Source organism: Micrasema longulum, unplaced genomic scaffold (assembly GCF_059751315.1).
Source record: "Micrasema longulum isolate JH-2025_06_02 unplaced genomic scaffold, ASM5975131v1 h1tg001178l, whole genome shotgun sequence".
In the NCBI taxonomy this organism is placed as follows: Eukaryota; Metazoa; Arthropoda; class Insecta; order Trichoptera; family Brachycentridae; genus Micrasema; species Micrasema longulum.
Window position 1 is genome coordinate 114488 of NW_028278365.1, and position 15536 is coordinate 130023.

General features: G+C 32.0%; 1 protein-coding gene across 3 annotated transcripts in view; it reads left to right on the forward strand.

Moving 5' to 3' along the window:
* zyd (sodium/potassium/calcium exchanger zydeco) overlaps positions 1–15536 on the forward strand; it is an 83523-nt gene that overhangs the window by 64910 nt on the left and 3077 nt on the right. For all 3 annotated transcript variants that reach the window (XM_088234016.1, XM_088234017.1, XM_088234018.1), the window contains 4 exons: positions 727–1124; positions 10171–10333; positions 13326–13427; positions 15103–15224. In XM_088234016.1, coding sequence (XP_088090142.1) covers positions 727–1124; positions 10171–10333; positions 13326–13427; positions 15103–15224 — 785 coding nt within the window. The remainder of the gene's footprint in view (positions 1–726; positions 1125–10170; positions 10334–13325; positions 13428–15102; positions 15225–15536) is intronic.

Below are 15536 nucleotides of genomic sequence, written 5' to 3' on the forward strand. Positions count from 1 at the left end.
TGTATATACTACACTTCTGTCATTAGAAGTTCATGAGAATCTGTAGTAAGTTAGTTTTACAGCAGATTAAAAACTACTCTTATTGTTTTTGTAGCTTAAGTAATTACAACACGACCGTCCACGCGGTTTGATTACAGTAGTAAACATTGTAGCACACTCGGACTTGAATTTTTTTTAATTAACCATTATCATCTAATCGGAAATCAAACCCGCAATAAACGTGTTTGAGTTCAATTTGATCAATAAATTGATTGAGAAACTTTTAATTGTGGATTTGATCTACTCATACCTATAGAAGATTCGCACACGTATTAGTAAATGTTATATCTTTATGACCATTAATTAAATGACAGATTCACAAAATTTGCGTGGTCCTGACGTCCTGATATTTTACCCTGTGTCAACGAGGCTTTGGGGTAGCAAATTACTTTTTAACTAAACAGAATATTGTATCACTTTAAATAAAATATTGTTAGCTTTGATCATGCCGCTCAATCAGATGTAATTTTATGAACTTAATGTGTTTACAATTTCTTCATCAAAAGACTAAAAAAAATAATTCTAAAATTTGAAATAAACAGTAAAAACTCCGCGAGTTCTAATATCCGTACCTATTGATGTTTGACCGCTTGAAGTTATATATTTTTCTCTGTAAAAAAGGTATATTCCAATCGAAACATGAAAAAATGTATTCTATAAATGTTAACAAATTATATTTTTTCTTAGAGACGATTGAATCATGCCGGCCACTGAAGGGTGACAATAAATCTGTGGGCCACCAGCAGTTCAACGGGGGAGTAAAATGGCCATCGAAAACCCAGAATAAAATATCGTCATACGAGAAACCCACACAAGAAATAATATCCTCAACAAACAGAGATGACACTGAAAGAAAGGAGGATGAAAAAATTGAAAATGAGGATTCTAAACATCACCAAGACGATACCAATGATCACAAGGTTCAAGATGCAGACGATAACGGTGAAGCAAAAAGTGCTGCGAAAACTGTTATACTAGAAGACATGAAAGTTGACCAGAGTACCGAAGATGAAATGTCCAAAGACTCTAATAAATACGTTCACAGCCTCTGGAAGTGGCCATCCGGAAGAGGTTGGTTTATCCAGGTAAATATACAATGATCCTTGATTATATTAAATCTTTTGAGTCAATTTTTTTCTAACCATCATTATGTCCAAACGCAGCGGCCGCGGCGGCCCCAGCATGGACGCGTGCACCATACGCCTCGGAGATTTTTACCCCACGTTGACTATTCTACATTTCCCGTCAAAACTAAATCTCTCTTTATAAAAATATTACCATTCCTATTTTTAGATCGAAATTATTCATATACTATAAGATTCGCAAGCGCGTCACGAAATTCACCAGCGCCATCTGTTGATTTTCTGAAGTAATACAGCTGAAACCTTTAGGCTCATGTTATGCCATAGTAAAAATCAACGTGATTCCTTAAAATATTCGGTTATTACATAGGCACCAACTAACTTAATATACTTACGATATATATGGCGCCGCTTAATAGTTACATCAGCTACTTAACGGAGCGCCTAAGCTGTTCATTAAATGCTGGCGTTCACCTGAATGGCTGGCTTCGTTGAATGAATTAAGATCACTCATCATTCAACTTGTAAAATATTTAACAATTTGTAAAATATATAAATATTTCGTTTGTAAGGACTTTTTTTATGATTTAAAAAGCTTTAAATAATATATTGACAGCTGCCAGCTAGTTTTGTATTTAAGGTAACAAGTTACACATAAAAAATATAAACTAAAAAAATCATGCATAGGGCACTGCATTAGCAAAGTATATATAGTGTATCTTGATCATGTGTTACAGAGTGAGGTAATCAGCCATACACTTCGGTAACTATTCCAGGGACAGCGAAATATTGTAAACAAATATTTTATGTTGACCCTCATAGGAATCAAACCCAGAATTTCAATTTCATGCAGGCGCATTCGCCAATTACTACACCGCGCATGAGTCAGGCTTTTCTCTACTCGATTTTCTCCCTTAGGATTTTTGTAGCCATCGAATGTGGCCATCGAGTGCAAAGCGCTCATCCTGGATTCTGGTCCTCTTGCACACACAAACACTGACAAATATTAGATGCAAGTATCGGAACAAGATGTTTAGGTCTTATATGTCTGTGGATTCACAACGAGGAAGCTCAGTGCTACGGGAAACTAGATACAAAAATATTTTCTTAGGCGCGGTAAAAATTAGAACATTAAATTGTAAGGTGATGTTTCTTGAAAATGTATGAAAAAATAATGGATATGATTTTAATAAAAACGAGTTAGATTCGTGACGATGTTCTATTTAAATTTAAACGTTTACTAACAAAGATTAAAATTTCCGCGAATCGTGACGTATGGGGCGTGGCCAATGCAATGGACCGTTTTCGTGAGAATTAAAGATTAAAAATATATTTTATTAATATTTCCTACCAATAATCAGGAAAGATTATTTTATATAGTACTTTATAGACCCTTATTAATTTAAAATTGTAAAAAAAGTGATATTTACGTGTTTTTAATTCATTCAACCCATTTCTGACGATTTAATAAATCAACAAGGGCGGCACTTAAACAAACGTAGGGAGGATTGCTTTTTGTTGTATTATAATTGGGAAATGTAATGTAAAATGAAAATGTTATAATAATACCCATAAAAATATATTTACATTTGAAATGGATGAAAAACAATTAATTGTATTTTCAAAATCAATATGGATATTGTGGAGAAATGTTTTCATACATAAAAAAGAAATTCAATAAAAATACGTTCTTAGAAAAACGCGCCTTGTTTGGCCTTGGTTGTTGTGACGTCAATATTCGCGATATTGCTCTGAAAGTTAAAATTGGGACATTACCGGTTTTGTCGAGACAGAGGGCTACAGTGACAGTCCCGATAAATTGAAACGGTTGGCAATTTTATACACGCCGAACAGTAAACGTTACATTGTGTAAAATCATACACACATAGGGGTAGGCAGAGAGAATGGACCGCCAAACACGTGTATCTTTGAATACATTTCTAACTTCTTTTACATTCATATAATTTTTATACATGCCCTGACATGACCAGACTTAAGATTTTGTTTTTATCTGACCATACCACGTCCTTCTTGTTCGTTATACCTGTTATATCGGTTTTACCATTATTTCGTCATCCATTCGTTCTACATGACCAAACTATCTCAGAATTTTAAATCTTATCAATTATACCTGACTCTGATTTACACTCTCGCCTGATTTCATCATTCGTAACCCTGTAATACATGAATTTTTCACGCATTCGTCTAAGGCATCGCATTTCGACCGTGTTCACTCGGCTTTCACCCTTCCTCTGCCAGTTCCATGTTTTATTTCCATACATAAGTGTTGGGACTAAAACTCCGTTGTGCACTGCTATTTTAGCTTCAATTGACATTATTTTATTAGCAATTACTGTGTTTAGTACGCCGTTCATTTTGTTGCCCGAATTCACTCTCCTTTCAACATCTTCTTCTACTCTTCCATATCTTAAAAACGTGCTTCCCACGAGCACAAATTCCTTTTCTTGTTCAATACATTCGTCGTTTACGTATCAGTAACCTCACTTCCCCTTTCAAATACATCCATTTTTTACTTACTTACGTTCATCGCCAAATCGCTCTCCAGGCATACATCATACATTCTAGAGACTGTGTGATGCAAATCCTCCTTGTTGCTTGCTAAAAGAACTGCATCATCAGTGCAAAACAAGCAGTTTACTGAAAAATTGCCCACTATTGCTCCGATTCCCATACATTCTATCTCTTTCATACCGTTGTCAATGTATAGATTAAAAATCCATGGAGACATTACACATCCTTGTTTCACGCCTTTTGAGATCGCAAACTAAGATGTGAATCCCCCATTAACTTTTACACACGCTGAACTCTCCTCATAGAGAGATGATACAGCTCGTATAAATGTATTGTTTACTCCATACTTTTCCAAAACGCTCCACAATTTCATTATATCTACTGTACCATACGTTTTTAGCAAATCAACAAATACGCAGAACAGTTTCTGACCTTTTGCCAATAACTACTTCGTTAGCATTTGTAGCGTAAAATATTGATCCGTGCATCCACGTCCACTCATAAAGGCTCCTTGCACGTTCCACACTTTATCTTTCGTCACCTTTCTTACTCTCTCAATTATAATTTTCCGATACAGTTTACCGACAGAACTCAGAAGACTGATCGCCTTTTAGTTTCCACACTCCGCACAAGATCCTTTCCCCTTATATGAAAGCATGACAACCACCCTCCTCCAATCCAAAGGCGTATTTATCCTTTAAAAAGAGATTGAAAAGTATGTGCAGCCATGTGCCCACGATCTGACCACCACTCTTTAGATATCAGCGATCTTATTATACCCGACGGATTAACCATTCTTCATACTTTTTAGCGCACTTTTTATTTCTACCTTGCTTATCTCACACGCAGTATCATCCCTCGTATATTCCTCTGTAAAACTTAAAAACTGTTGCCATGGCAATATCAGTTCATAAGCCCTTTAAATGCCTAGACTTTCATATTCCCCTCTTAAAGGAGGCTCTTTATGTACTTGAATACTCGCATTTACCAAATTCGAATAAAATTCATGTTTTGGATTAAAGTATTTTTTATTGATTAATACAAATCAATGGTCACAGGTCATTCGAGCGATAACAACACAAGTTATTGTATTTTAACAGGAGTGAGAAAACAAAACATGTCTTTCTACTATCTATTTAATGTATTTAAATAATCATTTGTTTAAAAATAAGTACGTTATGTATAAATAACAATTTGTTACAGAAATAAAAGACGAGTGATAAATAAAAAAATCCATAAATTTGGAATAACCATAGACTGGTTTTATTACTTTCGCGACATTTTCGAGACCAGAATTTTTATTTTTAAATGAAGTATATATTAAACACAGTTAGGGTAACGAATTATAAATTATATTACACTGATTGGATTGATTTTTTTTTGCATCACAACATTTATTTACAGTAGTGAATTACAACACAGTATACACAGGCTTGATAACAATCACATTTATTTATTTTTTATGTTGTCACTGGGAGTCGAACTCAAAACCCTTCATGGTGAGTTAAGTGCTTTATTTTGTCCGAATTACCTCCACAGCGGTAGATACCAGTCTCAGTGATGTCGCGAAAGCAATGAACCTGGTCTCTGGTAATTCCAAATGTATGGATTTAAGTATCACTCGTCTTTTGTTTCTTTAATAAATTACAATGAACATATACTAAGAGTTTTCACTAACAAACTTGAAAAACAAATAAATCGATAGACATATATGATGTGGGTCAATTGATATACCAAGTGTTAATCAAATATAGTTACAAATAATTTGTTGCTAACAATATATCAAGGAAAGATGGCTAAGTCACATTTTAATGAATTTTGAAGCGGAGCAATGTTAAAGTTTGATAGGTTCTGAAAAAACAGAATTTTTGTTTACAAGTCTACCGTATTTTACGGACGATGAGACGCACCTCAAAATTCATCCTCAAAAATCAATTTTTAAGAAAAAAATAAATATTTTGGACGATAAGACGCATTGTACCATAAGACACACTCCAATTTTTTGTTGAATTTCCAGAGTAAAAAAGTGCATCTTTAAAGGTCCTAAAAATACGGCAATTCTAGTGCAATTGCATCGTCATATTGTTGCTTTCCGCGAATAAGGGTGTAATTGCAAACTCGCAACTTTACAGTAGAGCGTTTTTTAAAATGTTATCATTGAATTTTCTTTTAAAACAAAGTAATAAACTGTATCATAAAGGTAATTCATTAAATATAATAATAATTCTCACTGCTTTAGTGAAAGAAAACAAAAATATGCATTACAAAACTAATTCACAAAAACAATTAAATACCCAAGTGTTTATTACGTTTATCAAATCTGCGACTTGAATTTAAAAGTGCCAGTGTCGTGAATCGTAATATTACTGGAGAGTAATAATTTTGGCATTTTGTGGTATTATAATTATTTGTTTGACGTGAATATATGTAAAAAACATTACAACAAATGTATGTGTATAAAATAATAAATAATATAAGTTTCTTCATCGACATCGATGATTTTGTAATAAATAATATCAATAATAAACACGAAAATAAAAATAATAAAAACAAAATCTCCCAAGCAAATTAATTAAACTTAAACATAGATGGGTATATAAGTATGTAGAACGAGTATGTTATATAACATATATACATGAGTATATTTTTGACAATTATTTCATAAATAGAATACAGTTCTAGCCAGAAAACATATAAATTTGCGAAATTTTTTTAACTTATTAATTTTCTTCAGCGAAAACCGCCACAATTGCTGCAATCGTTGCTGTCTTCCGCGAACTTGTGAAGTGGTCTAATACGAGTTCCATAGAAAACATCCAGAAGCGACACAATGCCTTTCTTTTCTGGAAAGAGTTTTATAACTTAAATAATCCAAATAAAATCTAACAATGACTCAAATGTTTTTCTAAAAACTGTATTTTATTGGAATACGCAACATCGCCATGCGCAACACTCGTTTTGTTGTCTCCATTATCAAAAAACCATAACAAATTTAAATCGATCAATCAGGCAATATGGTAAACGCATGGCTAGATACTAATTACTCAACTCTTAATAAATCTAAAACTTACTTCATTTCATTTCAAATCAGTTCTAGAAACTATTCACTAAATGCTTATCTTAACATCAAACTACATAACAATAATTGTCTTCAAAGTGCTCATTGTAATTGCCCAATACTGGATATGATAGACAATGTCAAATACTTAGGATTTATTATTGATATAAATTTAAAGTGGAAACAGCAGATTGAAAATGTTACTAATAAACTTAAGAGTTTTTTTTTTTTTTTTCATACATTTTTTTTTGCACCACAACAGGCCAGGACGCCTAATTACAGTGGTGAATTACATCACAGAGCACCCAGGCTGGAGAAAAATCACATTTGAATTTTTGTGTTCTCACCGGGAATCGAACCCGGAACCTTCCGTGCGTGAGTCAAACGTCTTGACCACTACACCACGGAGGCCACCATATATATATATATATTCAAAACAATTCGAAATATAATTAATGTACAAGAACTTTCAAATATTTATTTTGCATTGTGCCAATCAATTTTGGAGTATGGTATAATCGGTTGGGGTGGTGCGAGTGACACAGTTTTAAATAGTGTATTTGTTACACAAAAATCCATCATTAAAATAATACTCAGATTCCCGATACAGACATCTACTGAAGAAATATTCCATAAATCACAACTTATGACACCAAAACAATTATACGCTAAAACAATACTCACTTATAGATTCAAAAACTACTCTTACTCAAATGAAAGACATAACCCCCACAATACATCACATACAAATAATATAATCACTAGATCCTCAACACATAGACAACTTAAACAAATACAATCTTATACCACTTTCGGGCAAAGGGATTTTGAGTATTATTCAATTAAAATCTATAACCTACTTCCAATGTCTATTAAAGCAATTAGTAATGAGAAAATGTTTTAAAAGTCTATTAAAAATTGGATAGTGGAGCTAGGTAGAAGTAAAATGGATTGTCTCATTCGCCCATACCAATACTGAATCAACTGCTCCACAACTGTATAGCTTATGTTAGGTTTTTGTTATTTTCATTGTGTGTTTTGTAATGTAAATAATATAGATGTACATAAATACCTTGTTTTTAAAACTGTCTGAATATTTGTTAATTATGTTTGTTTTTTAAGTTAGTCTTCTTTGTTTATTCTCAAATGTAATTTCAAAAAACTAAATTGTTAAGTGTCCTCGGCACGGGAAACCCCAGTGAGATCACATTATTTTTATTATTAATTATAGTTTGTAAGCGAAAAATATGAATTAATAAAAAAAAAAAAAAAAACGCCTGAAAATAATTTCCTTTAATAAAGGCTATATTGAAGTCTAGATATCTTCAGGGCTTATGACCTGTCATTGGCTGGTTTGTCTAGTTTTTTGGCTGGGTAAAATTTTCTTCATCTCAACAGCACCCTAGGGAGTTGAAGCCAGTCCTTCTCTGCAAAAATTTATACGAACTCAAAATATTGTAGATAAAAAAAAAATCCGCCTCCTGGTGCAGTGGTTAGCCCCTTTGCCTTGCATGCAAGATATTTCGAGTTCGATTCCCAGCATGGTTGACGTAAAATATTTATTTAAAAATTCTTTTTTCACTAAAAAAATTATAGTCCCTGTACTAGCACCTGTAGCGTAAAACTGATCATCTCACCTTCATGTAATCAAAATGATCGTGGTACGCTGCGATGTTTGTACCAATGCAGTAACCTGTGATCAATAAATTAATTATATTAACTGTATATTCGATTTATAATTTTTTTCTGCGTCCGGGCGGATAAAGTTCTGAATGTGAAATTGAACAAAAACTCTGGACGAGTGCTTTAGACTCGATTTCTACTCTCAGGTAAAAATTCTGAAAAGGGAAAACTAATGGAAATAAGTCCGTCCCCTTTGCGCTTTTGCCTTCCATGTTTGAGATCCTAGATTCGATTTCGGGCAGGGTGGATGTGATTAATTTCAAAGGTGGTTCTACCCTGCATTGTTTGATAGTTCCTGGACTGTCACCCGATGCGTACGACTAATTTGTAACACTTTGACCTAACCTTCATGTGACAGATGATCAAACTACGCAGCAATGGTTTACTAATGCAGTGCCTTAAGCAAATGCGGACATGGAAAGGGGGACGATGATAATGATTTATTATTGGTAAATATATATTATATCGTCGCCGTTCAGGCAAAAGTCACTAACTCAAAAAAAATCATTTTGAGAAATCGCAAATTGAATGTTTGGAGACAAAGGAAAAATCAGATGCTTGTGTTTTGGAGGGTTTACTTTATGTAGACAACATATTTTTTTCCCTCCTGATACATTCAAAATTATCTGAAAGGTTTTTATGAGGCAAGGTGAGTAAAAACTTGTTAAGTGACATTTGCTTGTTGATAATCTGAACAATGCAAACTATTTGAGTTAAAGAACGGAATGAATATTAGAAACAATTATTATGTTGTGGTTAAAAATGATTTTTTATTTAAAGAAGTATGATAAAACATGTTTTTTTAAACGTTTAAAATTAATAATAATAAGAAGTCACGTAGTCAAAAACAAATCATTCGGATTCACACAATTTTTTTCGAAGTGACCTTGGTGACTTTGGCCTCTTAAGGTGATTCTAAACAATAATACGAAAATAATTATTCATAGATGGCGCTTTTAAACTTTTTTTTAAAACAAGGCATTTTTACGTTTGTTTTCAATGGAATATTTACAAAACTTGGTTTGCGGAAACTTCACAATTGATTGTAACAAATACCAAAACAATAATTATAATTAAGGTCCTTTTCACAAAATGGTGTATAAAACAAAAAACCATTTATATTATTTTTTGTTTTGTACACCATTTGGATAAAAATATCTAAATTTTATTGTTTTGGTATTCGTTACAATCAGTATAGTGTAAAATTAACGCAAACCAATTTTTTAAAAATTTCAATTGAAAATTAACGTAAAAATGGCATTTTTCAATAAAAATGATAAAAGCGCCATCTATGAATAATAAGTTTCATATTTTCGTTTAGAATCATAACATAATTTTACGCTTCGAATGGCATATTTGTCGGCCTTGTGGTGGACTCGGGTTTGATTCCCGACATGAAATATTTATTTAAAATTGCGTTTTTAGACTAGAATATTTCATAGTACCAGGACCTGAAGCGTAAGACCGATCATCTTACCTTCATGTCAAATATGTAAAAAAATAATTATCAAGATACACCACGATTTGTGTACCAATGCAGTGTCCTATGCACCATTACGTGTGGAAAGGGAATGTTGATGATTGGCATCTTTAACTAATAACTGGCATTTTTATGGTTAGTGACTTTTTCCTAAACAGCGACGATATTATCTAGTTTAAGGGTATTTCATTAGCTCCATGAGATTTCCGACTCGATCCCCAGCAAGGGTTGTTGGTTTTGTAAAGATTGTGAAAATGTTTCTCTAATTGTTAGTGAATACTTTTATCTGATTTTAGACTAGATGGGTGGTAACTTGGCCGATTTACTTAATATTCATCTGCTCCATTCCTGATTGCGAGAAGCCAAGATTCCGTTCCTGGTATACCGTAACCTTTCTGATGTGCATTATTTGGATTGGGTCTCTGTCATACGTTGTGGCGTGGATGATCACAATTTTAGGTAGGCATACATTGATGTTTATACTTATTTTTATATATATATATACGCCCAATGGGCATTTTTAAGGACATATCTATACATAGAAACTTATTATAAAGGAAAGCAGAAAGACACAATGGTATATTGTAGACTTGGTGAGAGTGGAAGCGGGAGAGAGGTGTTTATTATTTTATGAATTATAAATTTGATTCAGTGATCGTATGAAAGAAGAAAACTTGTTATCAAAGAAATCAAGGCTGGTATGTTTGTTGGCAGACTTAAAAATTCTGCCCATTGGGGAATGAAAACCATAGTTAGTTCTATGGTTATCGGTATGAAAAAGTAAGTTTTGTACGAGGTACTAGCTGGGATATTTTATTTTATTGAACTAATTAGTTGAGAATGTGAAATAGGACTAGAAAGTCGGATTTATTTTGACGGTCTTGAAGAAAAGATATATTTAAACTAGTTTTTAACTTATAATACGTATATTGGTCTTTGGATAAGCCCAACCTCAAGCCCATCTTTCTTAAAAATCGATGTTGAACTGATTGAATATTTTTGATGTGAACATTATAATATGGAGACCAGATAACAGGAATACTAGTGCGGGCGAACTAGGGAACCGATGAGAGTTTTAAGGGTATTGATTTATTTAAGTCAGTTGTGCTTCTGTAAATAAATCCTAGGAGTTTTAAGGACTTATTGATAACATGTTCAATGTTAATTGTAAAAGAAAGTTTAGTGTCAATTATAATACCTAAATCTCGTATAGACACAGATGATGATATTTCATCGTTCAGTAAGAAGTCGTGTATGATTGGATTTTCTAGATTAAAAAATCTCATAACCTTGCACTTACTTAAGTTGAGATGTAGATTATTGGATGAGCACCAGGTGCTAAAAGACACTAAATCAGATTTGAATAGTGAACAATCGAAAGGTTTGTCAGTCTTTTTGAGAATCTTAGTGTTGTCAGCAAACAGCCAAATTGATGAAATAAGAAAAACATTTTTTAGATCATTGATGAATAGATTGAACAGCAAAGGAGCAAAGTGAGCACCTTGTGGTACACCTGAAGATATAATAATGCTGTTTGATGTATTAATGTTGTTTATCCTTCCTTGTGTAGCTGTGTATATTATTAAGATAAAGGCCATGTTAACTGGTTCGGTTCCCGAATGAGGTTCCTGGGACGATAACTGACAAGGTCAAGGTGGTATATTCATTTATAGGGGTTTTATTTGTACAAAACGTGAATATTTTAACCCATTAATCCTTAACCCCTGATAGTTACTATGATTAGAGTAAGGAAAATAAGAAACATGTATTTTTTTCTTGTCGACTGGAATTTTTATGAGAAATAAGTATGTTTACTGTTTTTTTTTTAATGTAGATGAAATAAACCAATTTTTTTTTCAAGATTTCTCGTGTTTTGATCACACTGTCATTTTGTTTTTAAAATCTCTGCTTTAACTTTAAAATAGGTATATTGTCGCATTTTTTTTTGCGAAATTTGTGAATTTAGTCGACTAAAGTCAAAAAGCATTTATGATTGTCAAACTGATAAAGGGAAATATCACGTACTACGAATACCGATAAAAATATGTGAAATGTATTGAGAATAATTAATTGTATTTTCAAAATCAGTATGGATATTGTGGAGAAATATTTTAAGACATATTTAAATAAAAAATATTTCGCTGAAAAACGCAACATGTTTGGCTTTGACAGTTGTGACCTTTTTGCGGGAATTTGAAATTACAAATTTAAAAATATTTTTTATGCTAGGTACTTATAACTAGCAGAAAACTTTTTCTGAGCAGCATTTCATAGACTTTTATTACTGAAAAATGTTTAAAAAAACCTGATATTTCCCTATTATAACGACTTATAGATATCTGTGTGTGTTCGAAATGAGGTTATTTTGTGGTTATTTAGTCACATATTTTAGTTTAGCCACAAACCTAAACGAAGGTTTATATTGTTTAGTACAGAAAAACATTTTTATATTTATAAAATAATCACTTTGCCATCTAGCGGAAATTTCAGAAACAAGAGTCCGTTTCAAAGAAACGGAAAAAGTTTTTTTTTTAAATAACAATTTTGGAGAATTTCAACAGAACAAGAAGAATCGAGGAAGGTGACTGGTATTGTTTATATAATTGTTTCCAATTTTAGAGAAAAATATCAGTTCTTATGTATTAAAAAATATTATGAAATAAGAATTTTTATAAATAAAAAAAAAATAATAATTAGGCAAATTATAATTATAAAATACTTTTACAGAAATACAAAGTTTCAGTTTAATCATCAATACAATTAAATTATTAGGCTTCTTCTTAGACAAGTTGGTAATATTAACAAATTAGTTTTGCTTTTATTAGTAGATTAAAAAATTATGAGCAAAAGAATCTGCATCGGTATACCGATCGTGTCATCATTCCATGAATTTACCTATTTTACACGATATTTTTTTTATTTTTACAAACAATATATAAACACCTCGCTGGGCGCGACCCGTGTCAAGGCATTCATTAACATTATTTATACCATGCTCTTAGTTATAATAATATGCACCCTAGTTAGAACATATAGCGTCCCCAAAGGCTCTCGGGAGGCATCAACAGTATGCAACCTAGCCAACGGTATCGCCCGCGTTCGATGACCGTTGTTACCGAAGGTTGATTCGTCCGATGTCTAATTCCATCCGATGTCTTCGGTTCAATCAAAATTAATCTAGTTCTTAGACAGCTGGTCACAAAGTTCAATAATTTACACAAAATGTATCTTTACAACGTATTCTATCATTTCAAAATTAACTGAGTTACGTTTCAATTGGCAGCCTACGAAAACGATGAAATTGACATTTGTGACGAATTAAAAAAAATAAAACGCGAAACTTCTTGTATACCATCAACATACCTCTTCACCATAATAAGAAATAAGGAAGTGAAGTATAAAAAACTATGTTTAAAAACATATATTTAGTGTATTATTTTATATTTAACAGGACATACTCTGAAGATTCCTGATTCTGTAATGGGAATCACTTTCTTGGCAGCTGGAACGTCCGTTCCTGAAGCAGTTTCAAGTGTTATTGTTGCAAAAAAGGGTATGGTTTTCAAAACTTACAAATAGTTTTTATATCACTTAGTAATTGTTTTGTTTTGAATTACATCAAAACAATTTTAAAAATTATGCTTTTTCAAAAACAATCAAAAGAATCGACATTAAATTAATATAAGTTATGTTTATTTTTTTATGTATAAGTACTATTTGATAAAACAAAAAATATTATTTTGTTCAATATCTAATTAACATTTTTCACATGTCACTCTAAAATTTTATTTTATTTCTTTTGTGCCAATATTTTTTTTTCTTTGAAATATTTTAGCTCAGCTAACTTAATTTTTCGTAGAAGCATTTCGAACAATTTGGGATAGAAGTCTTGCACCTTTGACCAAATATTGTGTTAAAAGGAGAAATATTGTTAATATATTTATTTATTTATTTTATTAATCTATTTTTTACATATTTATTACAGCAATTTACAATTAATTATTTATTCAACAAATTTATTAGATGTAAAAGTAAACATATATATTTTTATTTTTGCTGTTGGTTCATCTAAACTGCCTAACTAGGAAAAGCTTCCCTGTTATAAGGCAGTAAATTATGTATTTTATAATAATATTAAAAAATAATTATGGTTTTATCATTATGTGTGCTTTTTCAGTCTTAAAAGTAAACATAAATATTCAGAGAAAATATAAATAATACCAAAATCTCTATATCCTAAGTCATTACTAGTAAAACAAGAAACCAGCTTACGTCCTTCTACATTTGACAACAATTTCCCTGACTCCCTCCGACCAATATGGATTAAAAATGTAGTCAACACCTGGCAGCAACAAATGGCAGCAAATGGCAGTCCCACCACATTTCCACGAATCTGGGATAAGGTTATATACCCTCGGGCCTTTATAATATTGCTGCCTTTGAGCCAAAAAAGTATTAACTCCTCTCTGTAGAATCAGATCCTTATTGGAGTGTCTAGTATTATGATCATGACAAACTCTCGGGTATTTTATTTTATTTTAATTTTATTATTTCTTGCCCTTTTTACAAATTCATATCTCTGAGCTTGGGAATGACGATGTCCACCTCCAAATCAGACTAGCAGAACAATTTTAACACATATCAAGCGTATTTCAAACACATCAAAGGCTTAATATGTAAATTTGTGTCTTTCAAAACAGACTTGCCAAGTAAAAGAGATAAATATAAAAAAAATTGAAGTGTCATTAGTTTAGGTTTAATAATAAAAAAAACAATATTAGTATAAACTTGATATTACCAGTTCTGTTACATGGATTATTTTATATTTTAAATAAATATTCTAATTTAAGTCATTGTGACAAAATAAATAACTATAAATCTCGCATTTAAATGTTTTGATGTCAAACTATGAAATTGACTACCATTTAAAAAAAAATAGAAACACACTTGCCCCGTATCACTTTTTGTATGCAAAACGCTTTGATTTGAAATATTCCTGGTATGCGTATAAATTATGTTTATTTTAGTCTAAAAGGGAATTATTTTCTCACAGGAATTCAACGGTTTTTGAGCCAACGTAACATGTATAACAACACACTAAAAGCTGCTGTGGGTTTTACCGAAATAACGAAATAACCTTTCGTGGGTTTATTGATTCTTAGGGAAGGGACTATAAGTTCGACATACCAGCTTGACTGATAAAGCGCACATTAAACATTTTGTTTCAGGTCACGGGTCTATGGGAATAAGTAACTCCATTGGTTCCAATACATTTGATATATTGCTCTGTTTGGGTCTTCCTTGGTTAATCAAGGCAGCTTTTATACCAACTGATCCACATCATCATTGGGTAAGAAAGTTCCACGATTGATTATTTACGCTATCAGCACACATATTTTAAATTTTAACATTCTCACCCGTCTGAAATCCTGAAACACGTTGATGCGTTGTATACATTGTAAATGTTTGTTTTGTTACATTGTGCGTGTAAAATTAAGCGATGTGCGTATAATTTTGTACTTTGATCAATTGTGCGAATAATTATTTTCAGCAAATATGTAAAAACTAGCGCTGCCTTTGCTTGTTTTTGTTGAATTATAATCCCACCGAAATGAATTGCAACGCGTTAAACCGACACTAATAATGATCATAGGACTTAATC